This window comes from Lagenorhynchus albirostris, chromosome 7 (genome assembly GCF_949774975.1).
Source record: "Lagenorhynchus albirostris chromosome 7, mLagAlb1.1, whole genome shotgun sequence".
Taxonomy (NCBI): domain Eukaryota; kingdom Metazoa; phylum Chordata; class Mammalia; order Artiodactyla; family Delphinidae; genus Lagenorhynchus; species Lagenorhynchus albirostris.
The window spans coordinates 44,820,025-44,834,599 of NC_083101.1; the positions used below are offsets into that span (position 1 = coordinate 44,820,025).

Here is a 14,575-nt window from a genome sequence, read left to right on the forward strand (position 1 = left end):
TTGTATCCCTTGTTATAAAAAATGTGTTCCTCTGCTCCTTGTATTGCCTATAAATAGGTCATTAGTTCTAGAGGCTTAATTAGATTCAGATTCAATTTTTTAGCAAGACTATTTTATGTGTAGCATTGATTCTTCCATCAGGAGACACACAATGTCTCTCTTTTTGTAACATTAGTAACCACTGATGAGCATTATTTGGATCCATTATTTCATAAGGGTTGCAAATGGTGACAGTCTAATTCTATCATTCCTTCTTCATTTAAATAACTAGAATATTACTTTAAAGACGAACTTTCCCTCATCAACTCTCAGGTTACCCAGAGATAAAGTTCATGGAGAAAGGCAGAATAAATACTGAGTCTTTTCCTTTAGAGTTGTCAGAATAAATACTGATTCTTTTCCTTAAGAGTCATCAGAATAAAAAGTTGGTTCCCTAGCATTCTCTCAGTTTGACCAATGATTTTTGTTTTTAAGTATCATTAGGAGCTCATGAATTTAAACAGAGTAGATTTGTTTCAATCCTTGGGATTGTTGCCCTAACTGATTGCTCAAATTGTCCTATCTTTGACCAGTGGCAGCCTCTTCAATTTAGTTCTGTGTCTTTCCAGTGTGACCCTAGTAGTCTTTGGGAGTTTCCTTGCTTTCTAAGAACGAGATGTCCTGGGATTATCTTGTACCTTTCCTGCCCCCAACCTGGTACCAGACATTTCTCAAAGGAACTTTGTTCCTTTTAATGGGAAATAACATATTATTATTAGGTTGGTCTTTTTTTTTTTTTTGGCCTTTTCAAAGGACAGAGCAGAAATCTTTTTGTTTATTTTATTTTAGATAATATACAACATACTTCCAATTCAAATGCAGAGCTACTTAACTTCATTGATCTTACATCTATCTGTACATCCTTTCTTGCAGGCTGAAACTGCCAGTTTTCTACATCATTGACTTAATGACTCATTTGCTCTAAACTGCAACACACATGCATCAATCTCAGAATAACAATACCAACACTTCTCCAACATCATGATTAAAAACTGTTTATAATTTGGGGGTAGAAGTTCTTTTTGTTCTTCCTATTATTCTACTAGAGATATTCAGTTGAAATGCTGAGTTTTAAAGTCACTTGGAATAGTTCCTCTCTGTGTGTCATGCCAAATACCTGGGGTACAACTAAGTTCATTTGATTCATTCTGCTTTTAATTTTTAGGGATTGCTTTTTATCATTTAATTTAATTTTATAACTATGCAAAAGTTTACATGATTCCAAAGACAGATCTCCAAAACAAGGTGTAATTTTTAAAAAGTCTATATTCCATCTATGTTTCCTCTACCCTTTTCCCTTTCCTTTCAGAGAAGAAACTACTTTTTAAAAATTTATGACTCCTCCTTTGACTTTTTATTTTAAATTGAGGAAAATATGTATATCCTCTCACCCTTTCTTACTTACATAAGTAAAGGCACACTATCCACATTTTTTTCACCTTGCTTTTGTTCACTTAAATTACTCCATAATATCATATAGAGATATTCCTTACTCCTTTTTATAGCTGCATAATACTGTTTGTAGATACAGCAAAGTTTATTGAACTATTTTCCTATTGATGGAGTAAGGGCTACTTCCAATCTTACGTTATTACAAATTATGCTCAGTGAGTGAACTTGGGTATATGTATTTCTATACAGATATACATGTAAATAATGTACAATATTACAGCTATACAAAATAGTCTTATACATCTTTAGTTCATGCGTGGTATGACAAAATATTGGCTGGGCTTACCATGTCAGTAATGTAGATAATATCACCTTCTTCAAAGTACAATTCATCTGGCTAAAAAAAAAAAAAAAAATTAAGTTTTACTCCATGTGATTTTTTCATGAATTAGAATACAATGATGATGATAATTATACAAATTCCACATTCTAAAATCCTTATAGACAGCGTAGTTTTTATATACTTAAATCTGCACATAAACCATATAACATTATTGACAAGCTAACACATGCACAGAAATGTGAATTTTCCCATGATAAACTTTAAAGAATATAAGAAATAAGAATTCCTCCCCACACACCCACACACCTTATTTTCTTCCCCAGTGAAAGCAAGGCATTTTTATACCAAAATAGAATATTAATAAAACTTTTTCATTGTAAAAATTTCAAAAGGTGATATATATTTTTTCATAAAAGGATAAATGTCTAGAACTAAAACCATGAAAAATAGCTAGAAGCTTGGCTCTCTCCTAAACGATTAGCCTTCAGTCCTTAAACACTTTCATATCAACATCGCTCTCTACTTATTTTGAGAAAACCATTATCTTAACTCTTCATGTTCAGAGAGAATGAATATCTTATATATGAGAACAGTTAATACATAATTCAATCATTAATAAGACTAAAGAGGGCTTCCCTGGTGGCACAGTGGTTGAGAATCCGCCTGCCGATGCAGGGGACACGGGTTTGTGCCCCGGTCCGGGAAGATCCCAAATGCCGCAGAGCGGCTGGGCCCGTGAGCCATGGCCGCTGAGCCTGTGCGTCTGGAGCCTGCACTCCGCAATGGGAGAGGCCACAGCAGTGAGAGGCCCGAGTGCCACAAACAAACAAAAAAAAAAGACTAAAGAGCCGAAAGATATGAAGCAGTAACTCGTTCTAGATCTTAAGCAAGCTCTAAGGGGTTAATTAATTACACAGACAATACATGCTCTTATACCAGCCAAATGTCCTACAAACTCCCTGAATAAAGCCAGGCACTTTAATTAAATATCTTTTTCCCATCAGTAGATAACACTTATCAGCATGACTGTATGAGTAAATAAAATGTCTAGGGAGTTCCCTGGTGGTCCACTGGTTAGGACTCAGCACTTACAGTGCTGTGGCCCAGGTTCAATCCCTGGTCAGAGAACTAAGATCCTGTAAGACGCCCGGCGTGGCCGGAATATATATATATGTATATTTATGTCTACTGATGAGCAAGTTTCAGATATTGGGAAATGTTTCCATTGTCATGCTAAGTGAAGAATGTAGGGCACAAAATTTTACATAGGATAAGATCATGAGCACATATTAGTTTCATAATGCTGGTTGGAAAAAAAATTTTTTTAAAGGCTTTGATATTTGATTCCAGTTACCGCTCCACACAAATAAAAATTATGCTAGTGAAACAAATTATTTCATTCTTTCATTTTCCTTTTGTTTATCTCTCTCAGCTGCAAACTACGGCAGTAAATGTGACTCTGCAACAGTCATTTACTGAGTTTCAAAGATGATCTCTATTATTTTTATAACTATTTCCCCGTGAATATAGATGAAGACTCTATCAGCTATATCATTCTTTAAGCAACCACAATTCATAAATATTTAGATGCAATATGCATTCAAATATAAAAATTAGCAAATGATGATTAATGAAACTAAAAAATGTGAGTTCCTCTAAAAAGCACTTTCTGAAGCACTTCTTAATTTACACTTCGATCTACAGAGACTAGACTTACACATAGCATATCTATACAAAATTAGTTGAGCCTGTGTAGATCAATGACATACATTTTAATATTATTGGAAATAGGCATTTGGAAGAAAAAAAGTAAAGCCTTCTAAGACTTTTCTCAATTTTTCCCTAAAATGTCCTGATGATCTATGATCAATATTACTACCAATATGTGATGGATATAGAAAGTGATTAGGGAAACAAATTGTTTACTTTAGCACTTCCCTGCCGTTAACTGGCTCACTTCTCAGAGGCCAGAAAGGTGACTCACTGCCACCATAGCATCCCAGCTGGTGGGATAGAGTAGCCATCCTTACAACAGTAAGGAATGGGTGGGGAGAATGAAGCAGGATGCAAGAAAGTAAAGAAAATAGAATATATGTGAAATCTTAGCATTTTTTTGGAGTGACTGAGTTTCTTGGAGTTTTGAAAGAGTTCAATGTCTTGAAGAGAAGCTAACCTTGCCCACTTACGTCTAACAATCAATCCTCCTCAATCAGTGCTTACGTTGAAGTGAAGGAGTCATGTCTAAAACCACAAAAGTCAAGTTTGCCTGAATTTCCACACTTAATAAGATCATTCACCCTTGAAACAAAAGGCACATTTCGAGAAAGTGCCAAACACATAACTTAAAAAACAAAGAACATACACAAGTCTCTGTAATTAGTCTTCCTCATAAAAAGGAATAAAGCCTGAAAGAATGGGAAGTCAGTGTTTAATGGGTACAGAGTTTTCTTTGGGGACAGTGAAAATATTTTGGAACTAGACAGAGGTAATAGCTGTACAACATTGTGATTGTACTAAATGCTTCACTGTTCACTTTAAATACAAAAAATTGTTAATGTTGTGTTATGTGAATTTTACCTCAATTTTTAAAATCATATGGTATTTGTAAATAATTCTTTTCTTTTGTGGTTTGGTAAAATGCATGATTTGGAAACTGTCACCAAGTACAGTCATTTCAAAACTTCTTGCGCTGTTTCGGATTTTAAATTAATGGCTGCTCTTCCACAGCGGTGCCTGCCTCAGCTACCCATTAGATCAGACTTGTTTTTCAACTAAGGGAGCAACAAAAGGAAGTCGATTTCAGTCAGGTAAAAAAAGGTCTCGCTAAGTTTTCATCCTGAGAAAAGAGAGTGGAACGTTTATTTTCTTTTTAATCAATAGCTCCCAGACACACAATGCTACCCCCGCTAAAATATCTTCTTCCAAAGAAGCTAGGGGCGGTTTTTCCTAATGTAGTTGAGGAGGTCGTTTACCAAATTCTTCAGACTGCTGGTGGCAATATAAACGACAAGGTAATTTCATGATTTTAAAACTCAGATAGATTTGTACCTCCGATATTCACACTTTCCATTAAGAAACCACTTGCAGGACACAATGTAAATGTTCAGTGAGGATCGACTTTTAAATTCCTGGCATCGTATTCATGGACTATGATGGGAAAAGAGTGACACAATCAAGTAAGCACTTGTCTATTTCTAGTCTGTTCTTTGGTTTTTAACCACATTCTTCTTTTCCTCTCTCCTTGAACAACCACAAGGTATCAGAACAAGTAAATTGTTGGCCACTGGGATGTTATAGGGATGAGTACCCACTTGGTAATGTATATCCTGTTCCATATATTCTTGGTAACATATAATTCTCAAGGCATTAATTTTGGTTGCTTTATGCAAATATGTATTTTATGAAAAATTTTGGAAAGACCGTGACGTCCTTTTGAAATTTTCCACATTTGTCAACCTGGAGCCCTGAGAATTAATAAAAAGAAAAAAAAAATCAAATTCTCCACAGATGTTTTCATTTAGCACTTTACAGTATTATCATGTGCCTGGCACTGGTCTGGACCCTTAGAATCTCACAGCAACACTGTGAGGTGGGTGCTATTCTTACCATCACATTACAGATGAGAAACTTGTCCAAGGCCATACAGCAGGTCCATGGTAGACCCTAAACTTGAACCGTGACATTCAGATTCTGGAGTCCCTGCCCTTCATCACCACCTCTGCTTTCTCTCATACAGAAGGGTCACGCATAGCCATTACTGGCTGCCATGGTGTCATGATCAGGATAAAAGGCAATGGCTGTGGAAAATATCTGCTGTTTCTCTCTTCCCCACCCCAACATAATGCAATACAACAAAATCAACAGCAGTGCCTTATACTCGCAAAGCATACTTAACGTCATTTGATCCTACAACAGTCCATTAAGGCAGGGCTGGGTCATGGGTATAATCTCCATCTCACAGCCAGCCTCAGAGAGGTTGAAGAACTTGCCACAAATCACACAGTTAGTGAGTGGTAGGGCTGGGCTCCTACTTCAGCTTTTGGAATCCCATCCTAGGGCTCCTTCCCCTACATATAGTGCTATAAACCTAGAGGAGTCCAGCAAATGTTACATGATAGAGAGGAGGATCCTGCTGGTTTCCTTGCAGAAATCAATATACCTCCAGCACACAGGAAATGCTCTTCTCTCTCCATCAGTGCAACACTGGTCTATCCAGTCTTACCAGGCCTCTATATGACACTTTATTGGATTGGGGGTTGGGTAAGAAATAAGAACCAAACAGGGCTGGGTGATGTCAGGACTACCTTGCCTTCATGCACGACAGAGGAGAGAAATGCATTGACAGGAAGAACCAAGAGTGACAAGCTTCCCAGTGGATCACCGAGATGAGTTGGGTATTGCTGTCCCTATCTCCTGAGAGTAGTACAGTAGCTCAGAACTGGACCCAGGTATTTCTGGGGTGCTGTACATGTCAGCGATGGTCTCACAGAGTCCAGCTCAGCCCTTCCAACTTCTTTGTCTCAATGACTTTTAGGTGAGTTTAGGATATCCTGGGGTACACCCATCCCACTAGAGAAGATGGCCACTGGGCCCAGGGGAGAAAGACCAAACCGAGCTTGTCCAAAATAAATTCTCATTCAGAAAAGAATGTTAAGATGAACCAAGTTCTAGGGTGACATTCAAAATACTGAACAACTGGTACAGCATGGGCACTTAAGCAGTCAGGAAGACCCCTGGGACCTGATCAGCCAGGCACCTCCCCTTCAACGTCTGTATTGAGGGGAGATGGAGAGGAGCAGAGTGTGGGAGCAGCAGGGCATGAGGTAGCCATTACTGACCGTCCAGCACACACAGGATGAATTAGCGGCACTGCTCTACAGCCTAGGATGCTTGGGACCATGGATATTAAAAATAGCATTTTAAATGTGGAATATTCAAAAAACCTAGTGAATTAAATGTCTGTTTTCTCCTGTGCATTCAATAATAACCAAGACTTTTAAAAAGCTGTAGAGGGACCTCCCTGGTGGTGCAGTGGTTAAGAATCTGCCTGCCAATGCAGGGGACATGGGTTTGATCCCTGGTCCAGGAAGATCCCACATGCCACGGAGCAACTAAGCCCGTGTGCCACAACTACTGGGCCTGTGCTCTAGAGCCCACGAGCCACAACTACTGAGCCCATGTGCCACAACTACTGAAGCCTGCGTGCCTAGAGCCCGTGCTCCCAAACAAGAGAAGCCATCGTGATGAAAAGCCCGCGCACCACAACGAAGAGTAGCCCCAGCTCGCCGCAACTAGAGAAAGCCCTCACGCAGCAACGAAGACCTGATGCAGCCAAAAATAAATAAATAACAGTAGAGAGACTCCATCCTGGAAAAGAACTGGAGGTGAATTAAAGTAATCAATACATCAACCACTCAAAAGTATGTGTTAAGAGTCTATGAATATAGCAACCACTACTCCTTCTAATAGTAACAATGACTCCTTAACAGTAACAGCAGCTTTACACAATCTCACTTAATTCTCACTGAAACCCTATGAGATTATTATTATTTTCACTTTACAGATGAGTACACTGAGGCACAGAGGTTAGGTAATTTCTGAATTTACCAGGTCACACAGCTGCTACAAGAGGCAGAGCGGGTCCTAAAAGCTACTGTAAGTTCTAAACCCCTGTGTTCTGCACCCTAGACACTGTGCTGGTGAGCAAGACTGCAATGCCAAGTGCAGAAATTCAGAGGCGGGAGAGACATCCCACTCCTCCATGGGGTGATCAGAAAGTCTTTATGGAAGAGGAAGTGTGTGATCAAAGCTTAGACAGGTGCAGAGCCATGAGTCTACAAAGAGTTCAGACATGAGTTGTACTGTGCACCAGATCCAGACTGGAACGGTCCACGAAGGGGAAGGAGTGGAGGATGGCAGGACTAGAAAGGGGGCTGGACCACAGAGGACTCTGTCCTTAGTCAAATGAAGGGTTGAAGCAGCTGATGACCATTTAGGACAGAGGAAGTATCTAAATGAAACCACTTTTGGTTTTTATGTCAATTTGAAAGTGAAAAACTGAATACTTACAGTTCTGGGTTCAAACGTATAAAGAGCTCTGAACACTTTAACTTGCCCTGAAAGAAAGGAAAGAAAAAACACATGATCAATTCTTTCATTTCTAAATTTGCTGTAAACAGTATTTTCCTTTATATTCTTCAGAATTCCTTAACTAAAAGCCCCTATGAGAAATTTATTTTGGAATTAAGTGTTTTTTCTGCATAGGAGGTATTTTTAAAATATCTGTTAAATGAAAGTATGAATAAACACATACCTTCCCCCTCTCAAACAACAGGAGCTACCTAATTATTTGTACTTAGCTTCTGTCCTATGTAGAACCTCTCCAACCCTAAGATCTAAGTTTAAAAACAGAAAGGTGAGAGTTTAACATAAAGAGATACTTAATGGGACAATCAACAGTAGTTGAATATTCTTAAATTAATGGCTTAGGATTTTATATTTTCCAAGAGAAAAGAAAATATCAGGGAGAAAAATTGTACCTGTTGGAGAAATCTGTGATTCCATTAAGTCCCACAACAGAGTTCAATAACTATCCAAAAATGAGTCATGTTCATGAGAGCTGTCCATTCTGCCAAACCATCTCTCTCTTTCTATGTCCCTTTGCTGCATTTCCATAACACCTGGTATCAGAATAACTGATTTGCTGGCCTGTCTCATTTGAGGGCAGGAACCCTGACTTGTTCAATCTCCTGGCATCTACCTGACATATAGTACGAACTTAATAAATGCTTGCTAAATAAATATATAAGTATAAGAACAAATTAAAACAGTGTCGGAAAAAGCCTACACATATCAAAATATGTGATAACAGTTAAAATGTGATAACAGTTCAGTTTCAGTACTGGAAGAACCTTTAGAGATGACCACCTAGTCCAAGGGCATTATTCAGAACAGTGGTCCCCAAGGTGGGACACAGGAAGACTACTTCAGAAATTATGTACATTTTTATCTTATTCATTTTCATTCCTATTTTAACATGTTTTAAAATATAACAGCATGATTGGGACTTCCCTGGTTGTCCAGTGGTTAAGAATCCACCTTCTAATTCAGGGGATGCAGGTTCTATCTCTGGTCGGGGAACTAAGATCCCACATATTGCGCGGCAACTATGCCCGCATGCCACAACTACTGAGCCCATGAGCTCTGGGGCCCGTGCGCCACAACTACTGAGCCCATGAGCTCTGGGGCCCGTGCGCCACAACTAGAGAGAAGCCCACGCACCGCAACGAAGAGCCTGAGTGCTGCAATGAAAAAAACCTTAGTTGCGTGCCGCAACTAAGACCTGATGCAACCATAAATAAATAAATATTTAATACATAAGTAAATAAAATATAACAGCATGATAGAATACATATACAACTTATAAATACATTTACTGGGAGTAGTCAAAACCTTTTGCTGATAGAATGTTAAGCATTATGAGGGTAGGTGTTTTGTTTTATGAATGATATATCCAAGTACCTAGCACAGTGCCTGACACACAGGAAGCACTTAATTATTTATCGAATGAATGAAGAATGGATGAATTAAGGAATGGAAACATGTACTCAAAGAAAAAGTCTGAAAACCAGCAGTTTAGAACAGCACTGTCCAATACAACTTTATGCAATGATGGAAAAGCTCTACATCTGTGCTACTCACATATAGCTACTGAGCACTTGAAATATGGCTACTGACGAACTGATTTTTACACATTATTTAATTTGAACAAGGTTAAATTGCCACAAGTGGCTGGTGGCTAGCATACTGAATGACACAAATTTAGAACATCAGAAAATGAGAAATGACATGATGTCCATTAAGAAGGGACTATGTAAATCAACTCTGATTCAACCTTATGATAAAGTCATTTAAAAAGAATGCTGCAGACAGATCCACAGACACTGATGTAGCAAAAAGCCTGCAAAATATTCAGTGGAAAAAAAAAAAACACGTTATAGAACAGTATGCCAAGTACCATCTATTTATGTTGACAGCACACAAACATCTTGAGTGGAAACACCAATTATGGGAATCTTCACATTCTACTTTACACGCATTGTTTAAATTTATTACATTGAGCGTGTATTACTTTTATTATCAATGAAAACAATAAAGATACTTTCACTGCGGGTATAGCGGGGTGGGAATCATTCTTTCTTCTAAATGCCTTAATATAGAAGAGCCGTTCAAATCCCCTGTTACTTAGTGTGGCTGCAAGAAAACATTATTTTTGCGATCTGAATTCTAGTGCCACTTCTAGAAGCAAAAGTGAAAACTCTTTTTTGTTTGGAGTTTGTTTTTTACCCCACACCCTTAGGCCTAAGAAAGGAAACATTAAATGGAAGGAGGAGCTGCCAGGAGAAATATTTTCTGCTGACCTGTCTCTCCGAGAGGAGAGATTAACTATCTTGATTACTTCAAACTTTCCAAAGAGAAGTTACACAAGGAAGCATCCACTCGTGACCAAACTCAATAATGACAGAATTTTCTTGCTCCTTTGAGGGAAGGGCAGGGATGAGACAGGCTAGGTATGATTTTGGAAACAAGATCCAATGTCAACTTAACGAGCTTAGAGAAAATTCAGTATAAATTTTAAAACCTGGAAAAAGAAAACTTGGAGTGTGACTAAGCTGCTGAATTTTGTAACTGTATCTTTTGCGATTGTCTTACTTAAAATGTTCACAACTTAAGAGGAAGTTGGAGATTTATTTGCATCTTGATTTATACTAAACAGAGGATATCAGGCAACCCTCTAGGCCATTATACGAGGGAACGCTCTCTCTATATAATGCTGTAGAAAACACTTTCACATACACGATCCTTTTTCTCAATTAATATTGAGACATTAGCCCCTTGTGGGTCCCTTTTAACTCATATATTATAAAAGTTTTAGGCCTTAATTTATTCCATTCCCAAAGCTGAGTCAAGTAGAAATGAAAGAATACAAAGAAGCAGGCAGAGGTTATGAAAGAATAGCATAAAGAAGCAAAACAGATGACTTTCAACCCTGGATATAGCCTCTCAAGAGAACAGCAATTAATAATACTTAACTCACTGATCATTTTTACATCATATTTAATTCAACTGTGTGCAAGATTCTATAGCACAGGTTTACACAGAGTACTAAAGGGAAAAAAATCAGGGTACTCTGTGTTTCTATAGTATTGTCCTTGCAGACATCCAAAACACAAACAAACAAAAAAACAATCTTAATAAGTCATCAAGAGCAGGCGCTGATCAATTCCAAACATATTTAATGAAGGCAGATTCACAACGTAAAATAGTTGTGTTCTTGTATGTGCAGAGAGGCTAAATTAGATGCCTTCTTCAGATACCCGCCATCTCGACCATTTTCTCACAGAAGTCTGGTTACATACAACGAAGGGAGAAAGTGGAACTGAGAAGATGGCACGAATTACCTGAAGTCACCCTGGAATTCACCCTGAATTAAGACTGGAAACAGGCCCAATCTTTTGCCTGATGCTTTACGTGACTCTCATAAACATGAACTAGCATGTGAATGGTGTTAAGGATTTCAGCAGGGCTGGCCTCCTAACATAAGCAAGATAAGCAAATTCCTATGACACCAGCAGCAGCTGGCTCCTCACCTTGCCAGGCACACCCTTCTCTTTTCTTTGCAACCCCACCTAGACCCTGTAGTGAAAGGCTGAGTCCACTAGTCATCAGCCAAACACTATTTTCCTCTGGAGTCAGGCTGACGGCTTCCCCTACTACCACCTCCCAACCTCCCCTCACCCCCGACTTCAATAAACTAATCCTTGTCCATAGCAGTTGAGGCTGATAGAGGGAAGGGGATCTGGGATGGGGTCTCGAACAGGCAACGAGTAAGAGAATTTGCTGTTTCTGAGGTCTGCAAAAAGAATATGTATTGTTGCAGCACTAAGGCCCTGAAGTAGCACATAGAAGGACTTGGGGCTTCCAAACTCAAACATACAACTTCTAATCTACTTTATTCTCTGTTGGTGGAAGAGTGGAGGAAAAGCTTCTAGAGTGAGCCACTAGGACAGCATTAAAAGCAGACTGCTCACCACAATGGATAGACATACCATAAATGGCAAGAAGAATGACTATTCAAAACATCAGAACTTAGTCATCTGTAACAGACCGACTATTTCATTTACAATCTGCTGAAAAATATTGGGAGGCATGAGACATTTTAGATGGACTTCATTTAAAATGGCTATGATAACTACTACACACCCACTATGATAGTTAAACCCCGAAACACTGACAACGCTAAGTGTTAAGAAGGATATGGAACAACTGGAATTCTCAGACATTACCAGTAGGTGTGTAAACTGGTACAACCACTATAGAAAATTACTTGGCAGTAGCATTAATTCATTTTTTATGTCTTAACATGTCTTTGAGATCTTAAATGCATTTCTGAGGAAGAAAACCATCCTTATTTTGCATACAAAAATGACCCCTCCCAGACAATGTCACTATCCGCAGAGTACAGTGAGTCTCAACATTTTTAAACTCTAGATCATGACATATTAGTAGATGGTAAAACTAATTTAGTGGCTTTTAAAAATATTAAATAAAACAGAAAAGACCAGAGTACTGTAAATAATAGAAATAATTATGGCTTTGTGAAACTTTTGTTTCACTAGGAGGACTGGACAGATGGATGCAGAAATGAATGCTTATTTTAGAAATTTACCAAATACACACTTTGGCATAATGCCAAATGGCCAAATATTAAAATCAACATTTGCCAAAGCTAAATGTTGCCTTTACAGAATGAACTACTGGGAAAGAAGAATAAATCTGAAATTTTATTCAAAAATTAATTATGATTACAATTTTATTATTAAAAATCCTGGCAGACCCATATTTAAAGTTTGATATAAAAGGGCAGGAACCATAATTCCTCAGCACTGTCAACTGCAGCCTGATAAAACTTCTGCAAAACTAAATAAATGTTCTCTTTAAAATGAGGTCTGTGTAAAAGCAAGATATTATGGTGCTACTTCTGCCAGTGTAGCTGTTTCTGATGATGATTTTGCCACCAAGTTAGTAAGCTGTCCTTCCTCCCTAATAGAAACTGACTGAAGTCAAGACTTACCTCCTCTTCATCTCCCGGGCTTGAAGATTTGCTCAATGCTGGTGATGCAATTTCATTGAAAGCAATCCCACAAAGGAGACAACTGTTTCCCCCAAATTATTAGGGACTGTATTCTCTCAACACTGTCAATCCACACCTATGATTTTTACTATTTATATAATAACATTTGGACATATAAAATTCATAGCCTCACAATCATCATTAATTATCACAATATTTTATTCTCCAATAAAAAATGTACATTTATACTTTCAGTTGACTGAGATAATTTTCATATATAAAGTACCAAGAGGCCATTTGAATTAAGTTACATTTAGAGTATGTACCTATCTTTCAAAGTGAATATTAAGAGAACAGTAAATCCAAATGGCATGCCGTTTGCATCACTGGCATGGCATAAGGGATACCTATGCAATCTACAATCCTTGATCAAGTACAAGTCTTGGTGTGCCAAAACTGACACTGAAGTAGGCATTCCATCATTTGGTCAGTCATCCAAAGCTGAATGGCAGACTTTGGAAGAAATATGAGGGGAAGGTAAACTTCTGTGTACCCCTATGCTCGTGTGTGTGTGTGTGTGTGTGTGTGTGTGTGTGTGTGTGTGTGTGTGTATTTTTGAATGTACCAGGTCATGAAGTAAAACATATATATTTCTTATTGGAGGTCAAGGTCAAAAAAAGTTTGAAAGCCACTGCTCTAGACGATCTGATCAAGTTAGAAATTTGCTACAGGACTCTAAAGAATGGGTAATATTCTTCTACTTTATGAATCTCAAAATTCAGCCAGCATATAAAATATAATATTCTCCTATCACCCCCAAAAGAAGATATTATAACCAATTTTAGATAATTATAACCAATCAAAAAGAAAGATGAGGAAGGGAATTATTTGAACAAGGAAAAATTATAGAAAAATAAGAATTTACTATGTACATATATTTCTCACATTTATCTAAGCAAATGCAGGGAGTATTAATCTTAATTTATATCCTGTGGGTATAAAAAAATGTGTCTCAGGGTAAGTAAAAGTATTAATGTTATTTCTACGAGGCATATTTAAATTATTCTATTAAACAAGCATGATGAAACAGGATGTTTTCTGCTCAAAAACAAAAAAGAAGGAGTCTATGTGATAGTATCCAAGAGTCAAGGTCATCATTTCTATTGCTGGGGTGAAAGGAAACAGCTGTGCTGTTAGGCCAACACGGGGCTCCCCTGGGCTTTGTGGATTCCAACGCCCATAAATGAGGTGGTCAGTTCAGAACAGGCTTCAGGGTGACGACTTCTATTTGTCAGTCCACAAAAGCCCAGTGCTCTTGAAAAATAAATGTTTTTCTTGCAAAGAAAATCATTATGTAAGTAGAGCAATGTCCAAGAGTTTCCAATGTAAAGAATAAGTTTCTTCCCTCATACTTATATTCTTGGATGAATTAAATCAAATCCAACGAACTCTATTTGCATATACCTTTAAAGGCTATAACTAACAAAAAAGACTATGAACTTCATGTTTTCATCTCTCCTTACTCCACTACCACCTCTCCCCTGCTTCCACCCTATGCAATCCAAAGGGGGAAAAAAAAAACACTAAAGAATTTGAAACGTGTCTTGACTGCAGCTGCAGGAATGGCAGACTCATTAAAAACAGTAGGCAGTGTGTTTTCTGACAAG

At 37.9% G+C, this 14,575-nt stretch overlaps 1 protein-coding gene and 1 non-coding gene across 4 annotated transcripts in view; one reads left to right on the plus strand and one right to left on the minus strand.

Moving 5' to 3' along the window:
• OSTF1 (osteoclast stimulating factor 1) overlaps positions 1 to 14,575 on the minus strand; it is a 48,835-nt gene that overhangs the window by 19,189 nt on the left and 15,071 nt on the right. For 2 of the 3 annotated variants that reach the window (XM_060154960.1, XM_060154961.1), the window contains exons 2-3: positions 7,844 to 7,890; positions 1,778 to 1,828 (exon numbers count right to left, since the gene is read on the minus strand). In XM_060154960.1, the coding sequence (XP_060010943.1) occupies positions 1,778 to 1,828; positions 7,844 to 7,890 (98 nt within the window). Of the gene's footprint in view, positions 1 to 1,777; positions 1,829 to 4,822; positions 4,899 to 7,843; positions 7,891 to 14,575 lie in introns of those variants that run through there. The other variant, XM_060154962.1, reaches the window with a different exon arrangement.
• TRNAV-UAC (transfer RNA valine (anticodon UAC)) lies at positions 2,831 to 2,902 on the plus strand. The gene has a single exon. It is a non-coding gene; the product is annotated as a tRNA-Val (tRNA).